The sequence below is a fragment of the Episyrphus balteatus genome, chromosome 1, assembly GCF_945859705.1.
Source record: "Episyrphus balteatus chromosome 1, idEpiBalt1.1, whole genome shotgun sequence".
NCBI classification, from domain to species: domain Eukaryota; kingdom Metazoa; phylum Arthropoda; class Insecta; order Diptera; family Syrphidae; genus Episyrphus; species Episyrphus balteatus.
Window position 1 is genome coordinate 124,348,422 of NC_079134.1, and position 25,492 is coordinate 124,373,913.

General features: G+C 29.3%; 1 protein-coding gene across 7 annotated transcripts in view; it reads right to left on the reverse strand.

The window, feature by feature from the left end:
• The window catches only part of LOC129909142 (uncharacterized), a 69,444-nt gene that overhangs the window by 29,750 nt on the left and 14,202 nt on the right, over positions 1-25,492 (reverse strand). For 4 of the 7 annotated variants that reach the window (XM_055986126.1, XM_055986152.1, XM_055986143.1 and 1 more), the window contains exons 2-11: positions 17,426-17,582; positions 17,179-17,345; positions 16,518-16,553; positions 4,025-4,207; positions 3,804-3,947; positions 3,593-3,726; positions 3,303-3,483; positions 2,901-3,215; positions 2,287-2,601; positions 1,570-2,214 (exon numbers count right to left, since the gene is read on the reverse strand). In XM_055986126.1, the coding sequence (XP_055842101.1) occupies positions 1,570-2,214; positions 2,287-2,601; positions 2,901-3,215; positions 3,303-3,483; positions 3,593-3,726; positions 3,804-3,947; positions 4,025-4,207; positions 16,518-16,553; positions 17,179-17,345; positions 17,426-17,582 (2,277 nt within the window). The remainder of the gene's footprint in view (positions 1-1,569; positions 2,215-2,286; positions 2,602-2,900; positions 3,216-3,302; positions 3,484-3,592; positions 3,727-3,803; positions 3,948-4,024; positions 4,208-16,517; positions 16,554-17,178; positions 17,346-17,425; positions 17,583-25,492) is intronic. The other 3 variants (XM_055986134.1, XM_055986178.1, XM_055986170.1) reach the window with 2 other exon arrangements.

Genomic DNA, 25,492 nt, shown 5'->3' on the forward strand with positions numbered 1-25,492 from the left:
CCCTGTGACGGTTTTTCATGAGCCGTGACTACAAATCTTAATTTTTCTCATTTTTTTCTTTTGTTACGGAAGCTTGAATAACCCTGCTGCATTCAAAAATTTTAACTCAGCTGCATCAGTTTTAAAGCAAATATTACTTTATTACCCAACTAAGTACTAAAAAATTTTACATGACTCTAATTCAATGAACAGTAGTGTAAAAAAAATGCACTACGATGTTTCGGCAAGTTACCTTAAAAGTTGGTGTGTTCAATTCTCTTTTCAAAATGGTATCACGTTGTTGAGAATATTCCATAAATAACCGAGATAAAATTTATTTTCTGAAGAAATCCGACTTTTTTATTAGGTAATTTTTCCATATTATTTAAGTTTTTGTATTCTGAAAGGTTCTGAAAAAGAAATTTCCCTTCTGGAAAAATACTTTATGATTCGAGAAAAAACATTTTAAAGAACCATGTGCACCAAATTTTTGTTTTGATATAATTTATTTTTATCGTTTATTCTAATATTTGGTGAAAATTACTTCAAGAAAAATTCAAATATTTCTAGCTTATTTTGGACAAATGCTGATCAGTGGAACAATGTCAAGTAATTTTTTTGGTTTTTTTTTTTAACTGATCAATTTGAAAGTGCAATTCTTTCGGTTCATTATGCTGACCATACACAGTTTTAACCGGCAAACAATCTTTAGAACAAAACTACAATATTGAATATTTAAACAAAACAAAGGAGAATCGAAGATAGTTTAAAAGTTCCTGGAAAACAAATTTTCAAACTAGATGCAAACATTTTACTCCCCTAAACCAGCCATACTCAACCTTTTTTGATGGGGTACGAATAAGTTATATTTTCATGGAGTTTTTGGGCTTTTCTTTGAAAGGTTTTATATCTATTGGGGATAATGATACCAGTCTCCAAGTTTTCATCTTTTTTCGGTGAGTACCTTATTAGAGATCGAGATGTCAAATGCGGTCCGCGGGCCTCACGTTGAGAAATAGTTTCGCTGTTCTAAGAATCACATTGTACAGCTAACTGGGACGTTTAATTGATGTTTCAAATTGTAGTTTAAGCATATGATGATGTTTAATGATAAACGAGCAATTGGAAGAGAAAATTCTCCAAGAAAAAACGAAAAAAACTCGTTCAGAAAACCTTAGGACAGTTGTTTTTCGCGTTTTTTCGCAATTCCAAACGTGAAGCTTATATTGGGACACCAGTTTCGCTAATTCTGATGATGCCACCAAAGAAAACACACGCGTTTGTGTGTTTGTTTGTGGATCGCGTCACTCATTGAAAATGGATAACCGACCCGAGCGTCCCCTATCAATGGATATGGCGTAACAATGTATTAGAGATGGGATCAAGCACTTCATATTATATATTCTCTAAGATTACAACCGAGAGATCTGACATTTAGTTTTGAAAAAAACTTGTCTTCAAATTTCTCAATAATATAGACGTTAACGATTTCATTGCAACATCAAACTCTTCTAGTGTCTCGAAGAAAATTGCTTTTTCAGTATAGTAAAACAATTTAACTATAAAATTTAATGATATTTCCATACTTACAGAAAAACACAACAACATGTTCATTTTCCGACAAAATCTTCTCCAACATTTTCATATTGACTTCTTCAATTTTTCCAGGAATTTCCAAAGTTTCTTCATCAGTAACCCACGACAAAACTTCATCTTCATCATCCAAATCACCAGGGAATACCATTGGATCACGATTTCTAAAGAACACCAATTGTGGATATGTCTTGATTCCGTATTTCTTAGCCAAAGTTGTATCTTCAGTTGTAACAAAAATAATGCCAGCTTCATCTAATTCATCATCGATGCTTTCAAGTGCATTCAAAGTTTTTTCACATTTATCACCAGGTTCACAATTGCCAGTAAAGAAAACAACAACATATTCATGATCATTGATCAAATTAACCAAAATTTCATCGGTAACTTCTTCAATTGTTGAAGTTCTCTTTTGTAAAATAAGCCATTCCAAAACTTCTTCTTCATTCATCAGATCGCCTTCGTAGAGAGCTGGAATTTTCTCTTCGAAATAAATCAATGCTGGCAAATGATCTAAGCCGTATTCTTTAGCTTCGGCAGCATTATCAATGCGCACAATAACAATGCCTTCTTTTTCTAATTCATCATCGATGTTTTCAAGTTCATTCAATACACGAATGTCTTGTTTATCTTCCTTATCGTCTAAAAAAAAAAAAAAAACAAGATTAGAAAAAGTGATTGAAATTTCAAATAAAAAGACGAAAAATTATTTACAAAATATAACAGCTAAATGCTCGGTGGTCTCAATTAGTTTATCCTTCATTTCGTCAGTAACTTCTGGAATTTCAGAATAACGTTTTTGATGAATCAACCAGCCAAGAAGTTCATCTTCCTTCATTAAATCGCCTTCATAAATATGCGGAATACCACGTTCGTAGAAAACAATTGATGGAATCTCATCAATACCCCATTCCTTGGCTTCGCTATCGTCGTCGATTTTGACAAAAGCAATGTCATTTTGATCGCATTCATCGTCAATGTTTTCCAGTTCGGCAAGAATCTTTTGTGATTTCTTTTGATCTTTGTCGTCTGAAATTGCAAAAAAAAAAAAAATGGATACTGTGATTTTGGAGCAACTTAAGTTCAGCAATTTCCTTTAAAGCTTCTAAATCTAACTTAGTTTTTAACTGACGAACTGTGTTTTAAGTACAGGTATTAAAAAAACCTTCAAGTTCTACCAACAAGTAGGAACAAATTGAATCAAACAAAATTAAGGTAAAGTAAAAAATCAAGTCTTATTCTGTAATGTGGACTTATTTCTAACTAAATGGGACATAATATCCATTCTATAACTATAATCTCATAGATAAAAGAAAACAACAACTTACAAAACAACACCGCTACATATGACATTTTTTCCACAATCAAATCTAACATCTCATCGGTAACATCTTCAATTTGATCTGAACTAGTTTGATCTTCAAGCCATTTGAGTAGCTTCTCTTCATCCTCTAAATTGCCTTCATATATGGTCGGAATGCCTTTTTCAAAGTAGATTAATTTAGGAACTTTATTTATGCCATACTCGAGAGCTTCCTCAGGATTGTCGATCTTAACGAAGGTTATACCCAGCGAATCGCATTCATCATCGATATTTTCTAGTTCTTCCAGAACTCTTTGTGACTTTTTGTCATTGTTGTCATCTATCCAAAAAAAAGTTAGGTTTTGTTGTTGTTGTCAAAAATTCATGTCAAAATAACATATTTGACAATAATATTATATATATTTACAGAAAAGAACTGCCATTACTTTGCCCTCCTTGACCAGCTTGTCGAGCATTTCGTCAGTAACATCTTCGATTTCGTCACTTTCTAATTGTCCTAACAACCAGTGCAGAATCTGATCTTCATCCATCAGATCTCCATCGTAAACATTTGGAATTTGTTTTTCAAAGTACACAATTGCTGGAATCTGCAAAAACAAAAAACCAACATTTTGGTGTGTGTGTGTTTAGTTTTGACTTCTTTTTTGTTTTTCTTCGTCATTTTTTTCATTTCATTTGACGAAATTTTGTTGTTACCGAATCAATTCCAAATTCAGCTGCGACCTTAGCGTCATCAATTTTAACAAACTGAATGCCATGTTTGTCACAGTCGTCGTCAATTTTTTCTAGCTCTTCCAATACGGTCATGGAGTCATCGTCCCCGTGATCATCTGCGAAGAGTGAGGATTATTCAAAAAAAAAGTTCGAAAGCTTCCATTTTTGTAAGGCTTTGTAAGGAAATACGTACAGAAAAGTACAACCAAATTGTCAATGTTGCTGATCAGGGTTCCCAGCGTTTTGGCAGTTACATCTTCGATGACATCATCTTCGTCACCTGTTGACTTATTTTGAACCAACCATTCGAGGACATCTTCTTCGCGGGACAATTCACCTGGATTGAATATGGTTGGGGATTAAGAGCCATTCAGTTGAGGATTTTGTTTTTTGATAGAGTTTGCTTGAATTTACCTTCGTAGATAATTGGTGTTTGATGACGATAGTAAACCAGCGCAGGTAGGCCACCTAGATTGTATTCATCGGCCAGAGCTTCATCGTGGATTTTGACAAATCCAATTCCCAGTTGATCGGCTTCATCGTCAATGTTCTCCAGTTCCTGTAGCGCCTTGGCGCATTTTCTGCAATCCGGTTTATCTAGTTACATAGAGAAGAATTCGTCAGGTTTGGTTGAACATTTTTGAGTTTTTCTTTAACAGCTTTGATGAGGTAAAGTTTGAAGGATCGTGGTTGGTAGGGAGTTTGGCATTCAATAGTGTTCGTGCGTATTATATCAATTAGGAGGAAAGTGTACTGCAATTTCATGCGTTTTTTGTTGTTTTTTTTGGGAACAGGTTATAAAGTAGAGTGTGTAAGTGGATTGTGTATCATGTTTTATGTAGAGGTATTATTTGGAAGTGTATTTTCAAAAGGAATTTTAACAAAAGGTATACTAACATATACAAATACAATATACAAATAAGGTTTGGTATATATACAAAAGAGAAAATTTGAAAGGTTTCAAAAGGGTTTTCAATCAAAACAACAATTTAAAATATAGGATTTGGAAAACATGCCAATCATAGAAAAATATACAATGTCTAATGTAAAAAGACTTTTTTTTAAAATTTTTTTTTTTTTAAGACTTAAGTTCTGCCTTACTCGTATCAAGGCATTATTTCAGAAATAAGCTTATGTCCCATCTAAAAGTTTTTCCTGTGAGCCTAGAGACTTCCTAAAAAGACTACTTAAAGTTTCAGTATTTTCATAATGTTAACTAATGTTCAATTCAAATTGTTCGACTTTGGTTTAAATGTTCTTTTTTTTTGTTTTTTGGTACTTGTACATGCAGTGATTTTATCAGCAAATACAATCACATAGTGATAATTTGACAGAAAATCAAAAAATGAAGCGTAGGTGAGGATATCCCTTCGCAAATGCGACATGCAGGGTTTTTCTAGTAAATTGCATATAGGGTAAAAGCGGTTGAGATGGCATACCTTTTTTGTTTTTGGCATATTTTTCAAAGTAAACCACATTTCTTATTTCTAACAATGCAAAAATGTTCTATAAAATTAATACAGCAAAAAAGTTTAAAAAAAACCATCTCCCCCTATAGGGTGTGTGAGATGGCATGCCCTGTTTTTTAAGTTAAAAGAAGGTTTTGTATGTCAACGAAGCAATAGATACAAATTATGTCAATGCAAACGTTTAAAAAGTTCACTTACACTACCTCATTAGACCAGTGCCGATGCCTTCAAAAACATTAAAAAGTACAAAAAAATCATAGTAGGATGAAACCCATTGGAAAAGGAGGGGAATATGATAAGAATGAAAGGAAAAATAAATTACGGGCAAGCCGAGTTCGGGAAGTGGGTGGGTTGAGTTTTTAGTGGTAAAAAATGGTATATCTCGATTTCCGGCAAAACTACAAATCCTATAGAAAAAAGTTGTATGGCAAAGTTGTAGGTAATAAAAAGATCTACAACTTTTGTATCAACAATTTTTTCACATAACCTCAAAATTTATGTGAAAAATTCAAAAAACCGAGTTTTTGGTTTCTTATTTTTATCTTTTTCAAAAACAAACATTTTTCTACGAAATTTGGTGAAAACTTACCTTATTATGTCTCAAATACACTGTAATTTATTTGATTTAAAATATTAATTTGTTCACCTTATTTTGACTTAATACCAAAAAAACACCCTAATTTTCAATCGAAAATTCACGTGTCAAAATATCAGTTTTTTTCAAAAAGTCGGTGGGCATTTCGTTCGTTAAAATGTCTATTTTCTGATGGTGTAAAAAAAATTGTACATTAGTATAATATAGAACATGTTCTAGTAAAATTCAAAAAATGAAAAAAGCTTGAATTCGAAAAAAAATTTTTATCATTGTTTACAATTTTGGCCTATTTATTCAAATTTACACTTTAATTACTCAAAAAACGTAAGATTTCATGTAACATTGATTAATCTTACGTTTTGTGAGTAATTAAAGTGTAAATTTGAATAAATAGGCCAAAATTGTAAACAATGATAAAAATTTTTTTCGAATTCAAGCTTTTTTCATTTTTTGAATTTTACTAGAACATGTTCTATAGTATACTAATGTACAATTTTTTTTACACCATCAGAAAATAGACATTTTAACGAACGAAATGCCCACCCACTTTTTGAAAAAAGCTGATATTTTGACACGTGAATTTTCGATTGAAAATTAGGGTGTTTTTTTGGTATTAAGTCAAAATAAGGTGAACAAATTAATATTTTAAATCAAATAAATTACAGTGTATTTGAGACATAATAAGGTAAGTTTTCACCAAATTTCGTAGAAAAATTTTTGTTTTTGAAAAAGATAAAAATAAAAAACCAAAAACTCGGTTTTTTGAATTTTTCACATAAATTTTGAGGTTATGTGAAAAAATTGTTGATACAAAAGTTGTAGACCTTTTTATTACCTACAACTTTGCCATACAACTTATTTCTATAGGATTTGTAGTTTTGCCGGAAATCGAGATATACCATTTTTTACCACTAAAAACTCAACCCACCCACTTCCCGAACTCGGCTCGCCCGTAATTTATTTTTCCTTTAATTTTCATCATATTCACCTCCTTTTCCAATGGGTTTCATTCTACTATGATTTTTTTTGGTTTCAAAAATTATCGACCCTGGTCTACATTCTAAATTGTGTGTTTTAATGAAAATTTGAACTTGGCTGAATTACTTAAGAAAATATTTTGAGGGTGATATGGCACATACAAACTTAAGTAAAAAATTCTAGTACGGAATGCGCCATCTCACATAATTTTCGCATAATTCCTATTCGTAGGCACCCATAAAAAGCAAATAGAACTTGAGCTCAGTTTTCACATGCAATGCATAACTTATACTCTCTTGTATGTATTGGTGTATCAAGAGCATATAAGATCCCAACGACTCACAAAATATCGGAACAAAAAAAAGAGCGAAAAAAAAAAATTCGAAAACTTTGAAATTTTTTTAAAATTTTTTGTATCACAGACAAAGAAACGAATACTGGCTACTTCGATTTAAAATATTTAAAGAAAGCTTAAAATATTTTTCATATATTTTTAGAGCAATAAATGTACAAGATATTTAAAGTGCGCCATCTCCCCCGCCGCGCCATCTCACCCGCTTTTACCCTATTTGATACGTACATGAAGGAAAATAGCTAATTTGAAAAAAAAACCAATTACTAAATCAGTTCGATAAAGTGTTTGGACTGGATAAAATGAGAAAATTTGATAGGTAAATTGAATCATTTATTTGCAAAACATGATAAGTCCATGATTTTAAAATTTTCAGGAGGAGAAAAAAACGTTCTATTTTCTTTTGATATGCGTAGAAAAATTTATAAAAAATATATTCTGTAGAACTCTTGACTAGCTACAAAATGCCGTTTCGTTTTTAATTTTTGGAGCGAAAGCTCAAAAGATAAAAAATAAAAACGCTTTTGGACTTATCATACTTTGAAAATAAACGGATGTGAAATTAGTTTTTAAATGGATATGCAATTTTGCTTTTAACCCCAGTCTATCAAACAATTGTATTTGAGAATAAAATACAATGTCCGGACTGCTTATTTAACTTTAAAGTAGCTTTAAACTTAAGATTTTCAGCCATTTATCTAATATACCATTTACACAAAAAAAAAACTGTTGTTTATTTTCAAAAGATGATAAGTCCGGTACTTATTCTGTTTTTGATACTAAAAAAATATTTCGCGTAGCTGTAAAATCGGATTTAGATGGAGTAGATACTTCATATTTTAAAGACAGACGTGGTTATCCCTGGAGTACAAATTTAGTCAAAAAAACGAATTTTGAAAAAAAGTGGACTTATCATGTTTTGCAAATAAATGATTCAATTATATCTAGCAATGAAATTTTAACAGGAACAGTCTGTGTAAATAGAAAAAAAAATATCCGATGAAAATAAGATTCGAACCCACGTGTGCAGAGCACATTGAACTAGCAATCCAACACCTTAAGGGTCAACCCATAGAATCCGTTGCATGCGTTGCGTGAATCAAAATATTGAAGTTGACGAATAGGATAGAAATTGGTGACTCATAGAATATGTTGCATGACGTATTGATTTTTGACAGCTCCCTTAAAATTCCTAGATCTGTTCGATGTTTTTTTCGCTAAATGCGTGCGAAAGAAGTTCTGATGTAAACAATTTTTAACTATTTTTGTTCTTTTTTAATAGAATAAAGTGCACGAAATGGACCTCTCACTTATACTGGTTTCGCTAACTTCTATGAGTTACTTGTATATTTCATTTTTATTTGAAGACTGTTTGTGAAGCCCGCGTCACTCACTGAGAGTGGATATATGTACGTCCCTTATCAATATATATGGCGTTCTTGGATTAGATATAGGAACAAGCACTCAGTAATGAACAATGAAAATTCACATAATATTCAGGGAATCGTAAAAGAAAAGAAGTTCTCAGTTCTGACATTTACCAACGTGCACTAAAAACAAAAATGGAACTGATCTATTGCTGACAACTGATCTGAGGGATTAAAATTTGATAGTTGGTCTACCTTTTCTGTCGCATCCATTAGACTTCGTCGTTTATGGGTCGGTTTTCATAAGAACGTAGATATGTATTTTATTGGGCTGTCAGTTAAAAACTTCGACGTATCTCACGCGACGGATTCTATGGGCTGGCCCCTTTTACCACTTGACCACCTAGTCATGTCTGTAAGGACTCGCAGTTTGTTGTCAAAGTCAAAATATCTTCAAAGATTATTCGGCGTTATTTTTAAACATGGTGCGGCTGTGCTTTGCTGGTTGTTCGGCGAACAAGAAATTTTTGATCATAGTACTGCTGTGGCTGTGGTTCAGCTGGATTCCATTTTTATTCGGGTATGCATGAAATTAAGTTTTGTGTACTCTACTTAATTCTCATCGGGAGTATTTTAAAATTGGTTAGAAAAAGTATTTTCATTACGATTTAATGATATTTTTTCATCAGAGTTAAAAATATAATACGCATACGCCACGGTGACCCCTATTCATATTCATAAAAAATTGCTAACACCGCCGTGACAAAAAAAAAAGGTTTGTGTAATCCTTCTCATATACACGCGTCAGAAGTAATATTTTTTAACCATTGACTTAAGTGAACACTGTAAATGAGTAAACAATCGGAATTTATTTAATAGTGGGAAATTAAAAAAAAAAAAAAGAAATTGACATAGCAAGAAAAAAGCATTCAAAAGTTTAAAAATGACTGCTCAAATGAGAAATAAATTGGGATTTGTTTAGTGAGCTCTACTCTTTTAAATAAAAAATAAAATAAAGGTTCTGTAAAAAAAAGGAATGCGATCATTCGTTTTTGAAAAACGAAAATAAATGTGCGGCAGTAGGTACAGTTATTTCGTTTATCAAGATATATGAAGCAATTGTCCCCCAAAAATATGCAAATACAATCTGACTTCCAGACAAAATTATGGAAAGAATGGGTTCGTTCTAGATAAGTTTTCCATATGGATTAGCCACAAAAAGCCTATTTGTATCTACTCTTGCTGAGTTGAATTTTCAACGAATTATAAAATCGCCCATAAAATTTCGTTTGCCCTCCCCTGGTTAAAATCCTGCGGGTGCCTATTATAATAGTTACCTGTTTTATTTACGTACAAATTAAGAAAAATGTTTCTGATTGAAACTAGTATAGTGTGAAGTTAAAACTTTTTAGTAAGTTGATCGCGTTAAAAAAAATTTCAATTTAATTTTTCAAAAATCATTCAAATATAAAAAAAAAACAAAATTTTAAAATGAAATATATAACAAAATATACCTAGGTTTATTTTCTTATAAGAGTGAGTGATTTTAAATAAAACTAAATGTATTCTCTAACAACTGATCTCACAGATCAGCATTCTAAAAAAAAAAATAGATACAAAATTAGGGAGATACATTTATTTTATAAGAGATAATTTTGTTGTTTTTTTTTTACACACGTGAGTTGTGCTATAGTGAAAATCAATATCGGGGTCATGGCCAAATGGGCGAGAAGCATAATTTATAGAAAATTATATCCCAAATTTTTTTTTTAATTAGGATCATAAGATTTTGTTCAGTTGGATTTTTTTTATTTTTAATTTTAGATTGAATAATGTTCCCACAAAGTTTTTTAAACTTGAAGTGATAAAAAAATGTTTTTTTTTTTTTTAATTTAAGTAAAAAAAAAAAACAGTTTCTTTCTGTTACCACATGGTGGCGATAATATGTCAACTTTTTGCCAAATACTATTTCGCTTCGATTCTATATTGGAATTGTGCCAATTTAGTTCTTAATTCTATCATTCGAACAGACGAGTATCTATTATATTATATATTTTTATATGCATGTGGAAGCTTTGAGAGTGTGTGAGTGTATATCTTTTATACACACAATCCATTTGTGTACCACTCAAATACACACACACACACTTATACCTACTGATGTATATAAATTTAGAAAATATAAAATAAAAATGATTTTCAATTGCCTATGTTCAATGCTGCAATTAATTTTTCTGGGTTTATTCACTCTTCCTCGGACATCACATTTAGATGGCGCCCAAAAAAAAGACAATTATTGTTTCGGCAGGAATTTTTATTGTTTTCAAAAAAAGAAAAAAAAAAAAGAAATATCTTGTTTGATGTAAGTTTTATTATTTTGTTTTTAGTAAAATTTAAATTAATTGATGGGATTTTGTAAAAGCTAATTCAAAAAATCGAATTTAAAACCCCCAAGACTAAAGACAACAGTGGTTTTTGTAAAATAAAATTATAAACAAAATTGAATTTTATTTTTACCAAGAATATATTTGTTGCGGTCTTGTACAAGAAATTTTCAAAAATATATCTGTGTACATACGAATTTTGTGAAATAAGTTTTCTTCTTTTGATTTTTGTTGCTGCAAAATGTTTTGTTCAAATTTAATGAAAAATAAAAAAAAAAAATTAGAAAAATGCTTGAAACACAATATAACATATTTGTCTGTCCGCGCGACTGACGACGACGACTTGTTTTTAAGAGCTATTTTTAAAATAGCAATTGTAGGTGGAAGGTATTATTTAAATAAAAGCGCATAGAAATGTATATCTACTTCTACATAATGTACATCATACAGTTTTAGTTGAATGCGAATAAAATACAACAAAAAGGGAAAGCGGGAACGAAAAAAAAAAACTAAAAAAAAAAAGAAAGAAAAATGGCAGAAATATACTTGCAAGTACACAATATAAAATGAATAATTTAAAATACTGGGACAAATCTGGATCTGGGCCCAGGCAATTTAGATATATTTATTAATGTAGTGCATGCAGTTAAATCAGAATATTTAAACAAAAATGGTTGGCCATTTTATAAAATTCAGAATATCTTCTGATAGAAATAGTAATAGACAAATAAGATTATTACACGTGGATGATTTAGGAAATTCATAAAAATATTTTTCAAGTTACTCATCGTAGATATTTTCATTTTATATTTCAATTTGCCATTGGAATTTTCATTTTAGTTTTTCATACGAAAAACTGAAAAAAATTGAAAATTTTCTTCTCCAATATTTTTAAACAGCATCCATTCATAGATAATAAATCAAAAACTCCAAGGTGAATAACGCACAGGGTTGGAATTTATGTATGTTATATTTTTTTTGTTCCATTTTAAAGATATTTTGATCATGACATTATTTTATTAATAATTATTACACAGTTTTTATTATGATTCATCGATGTTTGGGAGTTTTTTTTTAATCTATCTTTTCTATTTGTTCAAGAATTGAAATGTTTATTTGAATTGTGTCAAGTTAAAGAAGATCAAAGGACGGAAGATAAAACGTGTGAAGTTTGCTGTTTCATCAGTACACTTTTTATTCAACAATGGCGGATTTTGTTTAATTACTTTTTTAAGCTATTCAAAAAAAAATGCTGATAGCTGTCAAAGTTTTGCGAAAGAGCTATTAATTTCAATACAGTTTTTGGTTTATTGAACAAAAACTCATTTATCGTTGACAAATTTGGAAACATGAAAAAGAATTTCTGACAGCTGCTTTATCAGAATTTTTTTTAGATACTTATTGGAAAAATTGTTATTTGGTTGATTGTGTTGAAAAATAAAACTGTCAATGGAAATTAATTGAAAACTATTGTCGTTTTCGATTGGAATCACTCAAGGATTCACTCATTCTGAAATCCAATAAAACAGTTTGAATCGCTTCCACTCAATTCTATTTTTTTTGTGTTTGTTTTTCTGTGAAATTTAAAATGTCAAATATGGCATACGACTTGAAAAATAATTAATATGTGAAGAAAATAGTACCTAATATTCAACAAATTAATCGGGAATTCGTTTTGCAAAATATTTTAAAAGCTTAATTTATTTGTTTGAAAATAAATAAAACAATTAATTTCAGAAAACGCAAAAAATTTGAATGAAAAATAATAAAAAACAATGATTGAGTGTATCTTTGACGTGTGAGTATTCATGTATTAGTGCTTCTTGATTTGATTCTGATTTGAAATCGAGAAGAGAATTTCTCTTCTGAGAAGCGTTCTGGCTGTCATTTTCTTGCCAATAAAACGGTTTCAGAAGTCTTCTGAATGATTCCGGACGCTTCCGGAGAGCCAATCGAAAACGACATATGTTTCACAATTTACTGGGTATGACGTATGACAATAATTTCCGTTCAGTATAAATTATTGTTACTCAGGCCAGACTTCCTGTCTACGTTCTATAGAAGGCGTGTTTTTTATACAACTCAGTAGCTACTCATTTTTTTATTTTATTCGAAAAACAATCAAAACAAATACTTACTTGTGTAATTTTTATTATTGTTTTGCGAATAAAATCAAAAATGAGTAGCTACTGAGTAATAGAAAAAACACGACTAGAAAAAACAAAATTCATAAAAAAATAAAAAAATTGCGAAATAATTGTACTATAGGTCGTTTCAAATCAAAAGTCCTGACTCAGAGTTTATTTTCTCCCTTCCAATAAAATTGAGAACAAATAAACAAAAAACTCAATTTTATTGGCTCATTGCGACAAATCAACTCAAAAATTACAACAAATCATGCTTGTTTTAATGAAAGAAATGCTAGAGAAAAAAATAAACAAACGAAAAATCTGAATTTGTTTATTAATTATTTCTATGGTGACGACTCCAAAATAATTGAAAAATAAAAATAAGATATTTACTGCCCAATTATACAAATGAAAAGATGTGAATACAATTTAAAGTTATGAATTGCTATCATATAAACTTGACATTTCTGGTCCATCTTCACCTAGTCCTATAACAATATCTTCGTCAAAGTTATCCCAACTGCCTTCAAATGATAAATAATTAAATAATTGTATGTTTTTTTGTATTGTCCGTGGATATGGAGTGATGCAAGCCCGGGAGACTTGCCTCCGCTTTCTGAGGCTAATCCAGTGAATCTCACAGACGGATCCATTAATTAAAAGCGGGATATCAAGAACTGTTCTTCATTATTTTATCGTAATTTTAGAAAAAGTTCAGCTGCCTCATAAATGCTTCCTTCCAGTAAGCGAATGAGTTTTTTTTATTTTTGCTCAATTTTCCATGGGACTTTTGATTTGAAACGACCTATAGCTTTGTTATTGACTAGGTTTGTTATTCGTTGTCACTAGCCCTTAGGGTTCACTTGTCACATTTTTGAGGAAATTATTGGTTTCAGGTTGTGAAATATAATGGATAAGAAACAATATTTAATATAGATACCAACTTAAAAATTGTTAACTTATTGAAAAAAAAAAAAAAATAAATAAATAAATAGGTAATTTGTGTTTGTATTTTTGTAGGTATAGTAATGTTGGATGGGGGTCAAAACTCCGGAAATTGAAATCCCTAAAACCCAAAATTCCGAAAACTCAGAATTCCGAACATTCAGAATCATGAAAATCCAGAATCAGGAAAATCCAAAATCCGGAGAACCCAAAATCCCGAAAACTCAGAATCCTGAAAACCCAGAACCCCAAATGGGAATGGGATAGTTAAAGTTTCAGTGAACAGACAATTTTGAAGAGTTTTTTTACTTTTTTTGTTTTATTTTAGGGATTTTGGCGTTTCTGGTTTTTGGATTTTGGTTTTTTTGGATTCTGGATTTTCGGGATTGTGGGTTTTCTGGATTCAAAATTTCGGGATTGTGTCTGTCTCCCAGTAATGTTTCTTATTTTTTTGAGAGAACTTAGTACTTTAAATTTTATTTCAAATATGTATATACTTAAACGGTCCAATTAACAAGGTTACATGATCTGTGTTTTGGTAAGATTAATATGGAAAGTAGTTAAAACAAATTTTTAAAAGATGAACTTAAGCTTTTTTCTCACTTTTCACAACATTTTCTTGAGATCAATCTTATTTTCTAGAGCTAGATCTCAGAAAATTTATGAAAAGTGAAAAAAAAGAGGTAAATAATCTTTTTTTTTATTTTGAATACTGAGTACAAGTTAGGAAGTTGAAATATGTATTAATATACACTGATTAATAAATGTATACACTGGTCAACAAAATTGACCTTTTTTTTTTGTTTTGTGAAGTTTTTTAACCTTTTTTTTTACTGTTTTGTCATCGCTCATTTCAAATATTCCCAATTTTTTTTTTTAGCTGCTTTAGTTTGGATGATATATGTAGGTACTAGGGAAATACTTAAAAAGTAGCAAATAATCGATTATTGAGATTTTATAACAGGAATATCTTGACAACGCGAGCTGATAGGAAAATTCTGATTTCCGATTTGAGTTCAGCACACTCAAAACCTTAAAAAAAATATTGTTTTGTTTCTGAAAGAAGACCATACTGTACGCTGAAAACCAATGCACAGTGGTACCGGTTTCTAAGAAGGGCGGCCATAGGGGATTATGGTTAGGATAGCAACAAAATATACTTGAATATGTGTGAGAATATATTTTTTTAGCAATAAAAAATGAATTAATTTAAAAACAATTGTTTTATAAAGAAATCTTGTATATATTTAATAACAAAATGTAAAAAGAAGCCTTGAATCTATATACAAACAAATGATAAGTTATTTTTTAAAATTATTTATTTGGTTTTTTTTTTTTCAATTTCAGTCATAATTTTTATGTTACATTTCAGATTTAAAGCTTGCTTAATATCATATATTTTTATAAAAATATGTGCAAAAACTTAAGGAAAACATAAAAACTTAAAAATGTTTTAAATATGAGAAATATGGGTAAAATTGAAACAATGAGTGTGAAAGAGTCAGTCGTAGCCCGTCGCACTTATTCGCAGATAGATTCAATTGTTTAAGAAACTACACGTGCTAGAGAAAATTTATGTATATGAATCATGTATTTATATTGATGACAACATAGTTAAAAGTTTCGGTAAAGTGAGAAGAAAAACAAAAGTATGGAATTTGAACCTGTCCTTTTCTAGTCTGTTTTTTATTGAAAATTTTAAATAAAATAGAATTGTAAACTCTTTAAATAAAGTACATACCTTCAACTTTAAGTTCCATAACAAAAAAAAAACTTTAAAAATAATTTTAACCGAAAAATACACTTAAAAGTTTAAGTTAATTCGGGACCAAAAATAAAGCATTGAAATCAGACTTTTTTCGACAACTTTTCATGGTCGATATGAAAAGTTCCGTTATTTTCTCAAAATGTCTGTTATGCTATCTTAAAGAATAGGCTTTTTATAACAAATATAACGAAAAATGACGTCATTATATTGACATCGATATTTCGGCCTATGGCCTACTACGGAACCACTGTGCAATGGAACTTAATAAGTTCCCAAAAATCGATTATTGAGAAATTCTGTTTTTGGATTCGAGCTCAACACACCCGAAACCTATACCTGGAAAAATATTGTTTTGTTGATGAAACAAAACCACTGTAAGCTTAAAGCCACTGTAGCTTAAAAAGTACCTAGCAATAAATCGATTATTGAGATCTTTTAACGGAAATATCTCGAAAACGCAAGGTGTTAGAAAAATTCTGATTTAGGATTCGAATTCAATACACCCGATACCAGTACAAAACTATTGTTTTATTTCTGAAACATAATCACTGTAAGCTAGAGAAATGCTTAAAAAGTAGCAAAAATCGATTATTGAGATTTTATAACGGAACATTTTTGTTTTCGAGTTCAGCACTTCAAAAACCTTCTGAAAAATTCATCATACTTAGTAAAACAAAACCCTTGTTGCCCAGTGTTATTTATAGAATTTTTTTTTTACTAAATTTCTACATACAATTGAATGTAGATTTTCATAAAAATTAGTCAAACATATTAAATCATTCACTTAAACTACACAAACAAAAAATAGGATAATAAAAAAAACAAATCATATAAAATAAAACACATGGAGGTGGAGGAAGGTTGCGGGTCCTTCAAACATATTTTGATATAGGCATTCAACATTTAAAGCCAAAACTTACCCATTACCCTTGGAGGACATGTCGCATGATCAGGACCTGCAGTCAATTTAACAAATTAAAATATTGTAGAAGCCTCCTTTTTAAGACATAATTTACGTTTTCCTCCACAATGATGTTAGTCACAAAATAGTAATTCGAATCTATTTTATATTTTTACTTTTTTTTTTTTTTATTTTTTTTTTTTTGTTATTTACTGAACTAAAATTGTAAACGCAGCTGTTTCTACTCATATATTTAGACTGCTCGAATAAAAACCGAGTGTTCAGTCTGAGCAGCGTAAATTTGTATACGTTTTTTTGTTTTTATTAAATTTTATTTTATAGCGATTTATTAATGTTAAAGAAAAAAAAAAAACATCTAAATCTACTTTCATTAGTTTACCTTGAATTACCTACAACACTAAGAAAAAAAAAACTAACTATATTATAAGTAATGTTACTAACAATGATATCTACGACTAAATTGTGATATTTTTTTTGTTTTGTTTATTTGTTTTGGTATGAATATATCCCAAATGAAGTTTAGTTGTCGAATTGTTCTTCAACTGCAACTGCATTAATTATTATTTATATTCTATTTACATTAATTTTTGAAAAAAAAACTAAAAACATAAAACAAGAAACCCTAAGCAACACGAAAAAAAAGCAACGTTTAAACTTACAGAAAAGAACAGCTACGAAATCTGTGTCCTCGATGATTTTGAGCAAAATCTTTGCGTTGACTTCTTCAATGCGATCGGGCAGGTCCATGGCTTCGAGGGATGTAAGGAAATCGAGGACGCCTTCTTCGTCCATGAGATCGCCATCGTAGATAATTGGTTCCTTTTCACTGGTATGAAGATGATTTACAGTTTTTGATATAGTTTTAGATCGATGATCGAAGGATGTCCTGTTTTTTTTTTAACTTACCGGAAATACGTGAGTGCTGGGAAATTCTTAATTCCATATTGTTTTGCTAGTCGTTTATCGTTAATTTTCACAAAATCCACACCAAACGAATCAGTGTCATCGTCAATTTTTTCGAGCTCAGACAATACTTTATCACAGGTAACACAACTTCTGGCATCTAAATGAAAGAAATTAAAAGTTGTTTAAATTATATAAAATCAAATTTAAATTTTTAAATGATTTCGCAAACAATATTTTTAAAAGATCTATAAATTTATGTATAATCTGTTTTATAATTAACTAAACACAGTTTTAAATAAATTTTACACAAAAAATACATTTTTAGAAAGAAAAAAATTATTTTTTTAAATAAATGTTCAGTTAAAAATGTTTTATTTTTAAATGTTTCAAAAAAAAAGGTATCAATCCATTTTCAAAAAATTGAAATATTTTTTTAAAAATCCAAAAATTTTATATAACGATTATTTTATCGTTTTTGTATAAACATTTCGGTTGGTTCATAAATCAAAAAAGACGTTTTATGGCAGTTACCGTTAATAACGGTACAAAATTTTTTATCGGGAACTACTTGACGCATAGAAAATTTGCAAGTACTTTTTGGACTGGAAATACAACTATCTTTATTTCTTTTATGCAACATTTTCCTATAGGAGTTAAGCTTTCAGAGTTAGAGCACCGCAAAGTATCTAATTTTCAGTTATCACCTACTTAAAAAAAAAAAAATGCTGTGCTGTAACTTTGAAAATAAGAAAAAAATGTATTAGAGAAAAAAAAATGTAATTATATTTCCTATCAGAAAAGTCTGCGACAAGTCGTTTTTGAAATATTGAGACTAACTCATTTTTTAAAATGGCGGACGCCCCACAAAACCAAACAATACGCAAACTGATATTTCTACAAAAAAAAAACCCTTTTCAAAACTGCATCAAAACTTTGTTGACTTATATTTTCTTTCAGATAATGAAAGCTTATGACATTTTGAATCAAAAATAAAAAAAAATTTGTCCTACCTAACCGAGGAGTTAGTTAAAATTTAAATTTTTTATTGCAAAATCAATTTGTCGTTAAAAAAAATCGTTATCGTTTTGTGTTTACATGAACCAAGTTTTACTAATTTGTATCCATTAAATTATGAGATACAGCCATTTAAATAAAAAGACGTACAAAATTTCATTATTTTATTATTTTTATAAAAATTTAAATTTTTCAAAAATATTTTGAGATATTGTTTTAACAAAATGCGTAAGAAAATATCAAATTCAAGAAGTCGATTTTAAGTTGCCCACTTGAGAAAGTTTGACAAAATATTAAAGAAGCTGTCAAATCAAAATAATTGTTTACTATCTTTAACAAAGATGTTAAATATAAACCTAATTTTAATTCTATTAAAAAGGAATGCTTCAGTAACTTTATATAAACTTAGAGTTTAGCGTATCCCCAAAGACCAAAAATAAAAGAGCAACAAAAATAAAACTGTCGCAACTAATTAGAAACAAATTATAACAAACTAAACGCATTTCGATTTGCAATAGGTGCTTTTATAAGTTCATGGTCATTCATTTACGCTAGTTCTCACGTTTACACTGTTAAACGTATTATTACCTTAAATAATACCTTCTATACCTATCTTTAGATTAATTATATATATTTATATTTTCAAGAGTGTTTAATTCATTTGAAAAAGAATAAATTTTATTTCTAGAAGCATGAATTTTATCTAGGAAGCTGTAAGTATGATCAAGAGATTTAATTTAAAAAAAATTTGAGTTAAGTAAAAACACTGTTTATTTCAGTGTCTGTTAGATAATTCGATCCGTATCTAAAAAATTGTTTAACATATGTATGAAATTTAAGAACAGATGATAACTAAGTCTTAATTGATTTATGGAGGGAAATTTATGTTTAGTTAATATTAAACAAAAAAAAAAAAACTGTGTTGGAAAAAAATATATTATAAATTAGATCTCAAGGAGAATTAAGTAGAAAAGTTGAAAATAATGACACAAAACCTAATAAAATTAAGAGATTCTAAAAGCGAAAAAATATATATTAATGTTTATACAAAAAAAAACAGACACAAAAGAAAAAAAAAAATCGATTGTCATATTACTTTTCTAATTGGAAGCTTTCCAATTGGGGAACAAAAAAAAAATACAACCAAAGATAATAATAAAAAAATATTTGATTTCATCAGCTTTTGTAAAATATACACAAAGTGAAAAAAGAAAACCAAAATATTTAAGTTGAATCAAAAATTTTGAAAACCTGACATGGCCAATCTAAACCCATCTCACAGTGAGCCTGAACAAGTTTAAGGTTGACCTAAAATGACGACAACAACTAAAGATGAGGCTTTGTTCCTGAAGGCCTCAGCAATAATAATCCCTTTTTACCAAAATCGGATTAGCTTCCTTTTTCGAGATACCCCCCTTAAACGTGTTTTTTTTTCGAGAAAAATTCATATCAACGCAAGGCTCGAGTACGATAGCTTAGGCGCCAAGAATTGAAAACGGGTTTTAGTAGAGGTATTCAATACAATCATTTTTGGTTTTGGGAGGGAGGGTCTATGTCCCCCCCTTAAGGCGGGAGGGGCAGTTTTCCTAAAAAATCAAACAAAAAATTATTAAAAAACAATGGCAACACTTACAGTTATGAATGATACCTTTTTCAAAAGCTAGAATTGTACACTTAATTAAAGTTTTTAAACCAAGTTATTTTAAACAGTTATTTTCGAAATAATCGATTTCAAAGTCAACAATTGTGAAAAAGAAGTTTAAAAATATACATTGAATACTATTTTTGTCAAGATTTTGGGTTTTCATTACGGGATAAATTGATAAAGTAAACTACCTCAATAAATTCTTTATCAAATACTGAAAACCATATGTTTCTATGCCTTCTAGTTTTTGAGAAAATTGAAAAATAGGAAAACTACTTTCTTTATCAGGATATTGATTACGGTGGCCTTAATTTTTTCAGAAATTAGTTTAAGAAAACTCACAAGGAAGGACTTGGTATGTTTTTGTTTTTGTAAAAGATAAAACCGCCCCTAATAGTCTATTGAATAGACCCTTTTGGATGGAACAAATTCGTTCAAGAGTTTTTATTGGCGATTATGATTCCTTGGCATACAAGAATACTCCAGCCAAAAGTGCTACTAAATCCATTGGTGCATTTCTGAGAAAACGGCAACACTGGTCGGTTTTCAGTTTTTTTGATTTAACTCGAAAACCAAGCCTGACTTTGAAATGGTTCAAAGACACTTTTCATAGCAAATTAAATTTTCTTTCAAGTTAAGATGGTTAAAAAATTTTAAAAATTATTTTTGTCTAAAATTCTAACCTAAAATCAAAGAAAAAAAAGTTAAAAAATTGACAATTTTATTTTTTTTTACTAAATCAAGCGGCATTTTGTGTATGTAGCCGGGACGTCCAAACTTTGTACTAATGAAATAAAGTAGAGGTAAAATCCTTTGATAATATGCAATTTTTAATTTTTTTTGTCAAGAAACAACTTAAATGTACCTATTCAAAAATTAGCACTTTTTCTAAATTTTTGACTTTTTTAGTTAAAAGCAAGTTTTTAAAACTCGATAAAATCGTATTAATTGGTAACTTTTAGACTTTTAAAGTAAACATACTTCGAGGGATTGATTTAATATAAACTAAATATGACAAACAAAAAAATTTATTTGCATCCTTATGGCCTTTTGTGCAATTTTGTGTATGTGCATTTTTATAAATTCGGGTCGAATGGATGGACGGAGAGCCATTAGCTTTGGTCTATTGCATAGAAGAACATTTAATACCAACTCTTTTACTGTTTTCAATGGCCTGAAAAACAATTCTTGTAAAATCCGCGACCAACGAAAAGTTTCTCTTGAAAAACGAAAAAAATTGTCTAATGAGTTTGAAACAAAATAGGTCAGGGAAATTAGTAAATCAAATTGCACTTTTCGCGGGACAAATTTTTTTCATGGAACGTATATAGGTGAATGTCCTTATCGTAAAAGTGAATTTTTTGGGATGATAAGATATCGGGAACAGCCGCCATCTTGGAAAAGAGGTCGGTGCCGTTTTTATTTTATAACTCCATTTTTACTCATTTAAACCAAAAATGTCCGAGGGTAGACTTATTATCATTTAAATTATCTAAAAAATGATATACAAATGAATTCCGTGAGTTAGTTCAATTCAATTTTATAGTCGGTCAAAGTCCGGGTTCTTCTCGCAAGGTTAAGACAATATGACATTTTTTCAAATATCTGAAGAACTTTTGATTTGTTTGGGATTTTCTTAAAGAATGAATTATAGCACTTTTAATTATCTATGAAATGAAACCTTTATTGTTTTTGTAACCATCACATTGTAGAGGCAACCAAACGTCGAAGTCATGATATACGATTTTTTAACTGAACATATTTGGGATTTCAATAGATCAAATAAACAATCAAAAATTAAACACAATAGTCTCGAAAACATAACAGCTTACACACCTCATATCTTGAGTTATACTTATCGTAATGCTGAGATTGAGGTGTTCATGTTTAGGAAAAATGACAGGGCATCAGTTCTTATATTTAGAATTTTAAATAGTGTCACTTGAGCTTATTCACATTAATTGGAAAATTCACTTCATTTAAAACCTCGAAAACCATATAAAGGTTAACATTAAAGATTTCAAACTTTGAATTCAATATTTAGACGAATATAGTTAAAAAACTGTTTACTTATATTTTGGTTATACCTCCACTTCAAAAATTTGCTCGGTCTAATAGAAGAAAACTTGTTATTTTCTCACTTTTGGATAGTAGAATGTGAACTTCGACGTTAGATGGCTTATACATTATGTTGGTTACAGTAACGATAAAGGGCAAATTTCATAGATAATTCAAAGTGCTATAATTCATACTTTAAGAAAATCCCCAACAAATCAAAAGTTCTTCAGATATTTGAAAAAATGTCATATTGTCTTAACCTTGCGAGAAGAACCCGGACTTTGACCGACTATAAAATTGAATTGAACTAACTCACGGAATTCATTTGTATATCATTTTTTAGATAATTTAATTGATAATAAGTCTACCCTCGGACATTTTTGGTTTAAATGAGTAAAAATGGAGTTATAAAATAAAAACGGCACTGAACTCTTTTCCAAGATGGCGGCTGTTCCCGATATCTTATCATCCCAAAAAATTCACTTTTACGATAAGGACATTCACCTATATACGTTCCATGAAAAAAATTTGTCCCGCGAAAAGTGCAATTTGATTTACTAATTTCCCTGACCTATTTTGTTTCAAACTCATTAGACAATTTTTTTCGTTTTTCAAGAGAAACTTTTCGTTGGTCGCGGATTTTACAAGAATTGTTTTTCAGGCCATTGAAAACAGTAAAAGAGTTGGTATTAAATGTTCTTCTATGCAATAGACCAAAGCTAATGGCTCTCCGTCCATCCATTCGACCCGAATTTATAAAAATGCACATACACAAAATTGCACAAAAGGCCATAAGGATGCAAATAAATTTTTTTGTTTGTCATATTTAGTTTATATTAAATCAATCCCTCGAAGTATGTTTACTTTAAAAGTCTAAAAGTTACCAATTAATACGATTTTATCGAGTTTTAAAAACTTGCTTTTAACTAAAAAAGTCAAAAATTTAGAAAAAGTGCTAATTTTTGAATAGGTACATTTAAGTTGTTTCTTGACAAAAAAAATTAAAAATTGCATATTATCAAAGGATTTTACCTCTACTTTATTTCATTAGTACAAAGTTTGGACGTCCCGGCTACATACACAAAATGCCGCTTGATTTAGTAAAAAAAAATAAAATTGTCAATTTTTTAACTTTTTTTTCTTTGATTTTAGGTTAGAATTTTAGACAAAAATAATTTTTAAAATTTTTTAACCATCTTAACTTGACAGAAAATTTAATTTGCTATGAAAAGTGTCTTTGAACCATTTCAAAGTCAGGCTTGGTTTTCGAGTTAAATCAAAAAAACTGAAAACCGACCAGTGTTGCCGTTTTCTCAGAAATGCACCAATGGATTTAGTAGCACTTTTGGCTGGAGTATTCTTGTATGCCAAGGAATCATAATCGCCAATAAAAAGTCTTGAACGAATTTGTTCTATTTTTGCTCTGGAGCTCGGGTCTATTAAATAGACTACTAAAGCTTATAGTTCAAAATTGTACAATACGATACATTTCTTTAAATATCTATTATATACATATATTAAAGTTTGGTTTTGTGTACGTTCGCTAACCGGCCACACCGACTGACTTATTTTCTTAATTTTTTTTTAAATCAAAGAGGCATAAGAGGAGAAGGTTTAAGGCAAAAAAAATTTAAGATTTTATAGGGTAAATAGGGGTAACACGCCATTGAAAAAAGAGGCTATTTTCTAAACGGTAAGTCGTAAAGAGTTGACTTTTTTTTAAAATGATAGACAAATTTATTCAATAGTTAAAAAAGGTATTGAAAAAATTCAAAAAAAAAATTCAAAACCAAGTTGTGAAGGTTTTTTTTTTTAATTAGAGGTACGCAAAATTTTGCACAAAAATTTGAGTTACACCATGAGAAAGATATTAAAAAAAATTAGGGTTCTAAAACGGATTTTTTTCATAGGCCCTGTATTTTGAAATAAAAATTTTTGAAAAACAACCTAATTTTTAGGGACATTTTTGAGTAGTCTTTTATTTTTTTGGAATTTTTAAAAGTCTGCAAAAAATTTCAAACTTATAGGAAATATTGGTTTTAATCATGCGCTAAAAGTTTAAAAGTTAACAGTTTTAAACTCATTTTATGAACTTTTCAAGTTTTAATCCTCTTTTTAATTTGAAAATTAACTAATTACAGAGTCGAAAATTAGAAATGAATACAAGAAATGGCAGAACGAAGTCCGCTGGGTCAGCTAGTATTTTTATAAGTTAATTTACTTAAAAATATAATAATTACAACTTTGCTTTTGCATTTTTTTACCTAATTATACTTAAACAGTTTTCAAACAAAATTTAACAAGAATTGATTTCTGTACAAGATTGGAGATTATGGTTATGGAATATATTTCATTGAATTTTCTGATAATTTTTGTAACACATAGCAATTCAAAGTTTGATTCGGTTAAATAGCTTGTCCCTATACAATCACCAACCTAATTCTTAAAACCAATTAATGAAATTCTAATTCTGTCTTTGTTCTCATTACTTGTACCTACTTGTATTTTAACATAAAATTTAATTGGATACAAAAATGTTGATTTATTTGCTCTTCGAGTTTAAGTTGAGCATATTCATTCAATAAAAATGTTTATAGTAAATTTTTTTCTAATGCTAAATAAACATGTCAAAATTCATCAAAGAAAAATACAAGAGCACCAATAACATTTATTCGCACTTTTCAAACAAAATATTCATTGATATACAAAAATGTTTGTTCGTGAAGAGATTTGAGATAGCTTTTGGGGAAATGGAACTTTTTTATTTTATAAACAAACAATCAGGTTGGTTTTGTAAATAAACAAAAAAAAAAATTGCCAGGCAGAGTTCTGAAATCAAATTATTTCTATTTCATTGAGCATCGGTGGCGTATACGCAATGTTTTTTTTTCTTGAAAAATTAAGGTGTATTTAAATCATTTTTAACGATTGCAATTCCGTTTTTTTGTGTGATTATTACTTTTTGCATAAAATAAATTTAACACTGAGATAAAATAATACACTACTATGTTTTATTTGAAAATTTTAATTTTGTTAAAGTCTTTTGAAGTTGTCTTATTTATCATTGCTTACTTTTTTCTGCTGAAGAATAAATAAGACTATTAATAAAAACTTCCTTTCTTCTATAGGAAATTAAAAATTTAATTTAAAGTACTTATTTCAAATGTTGAGAAGTTTTCGTATTATTTTTCAATTTTTAAGCTCGATTTATTTTTATTTGTACAGGATAAAAAATTAGCTTCGGAAAAAAATATTGAAGTTTAGTAAACCTATTTATTTTATGACTAATTTCAATATTATGTTAAAAAAATGCCGTTTATTATACGTTCACATTGACAGGATAACACTGG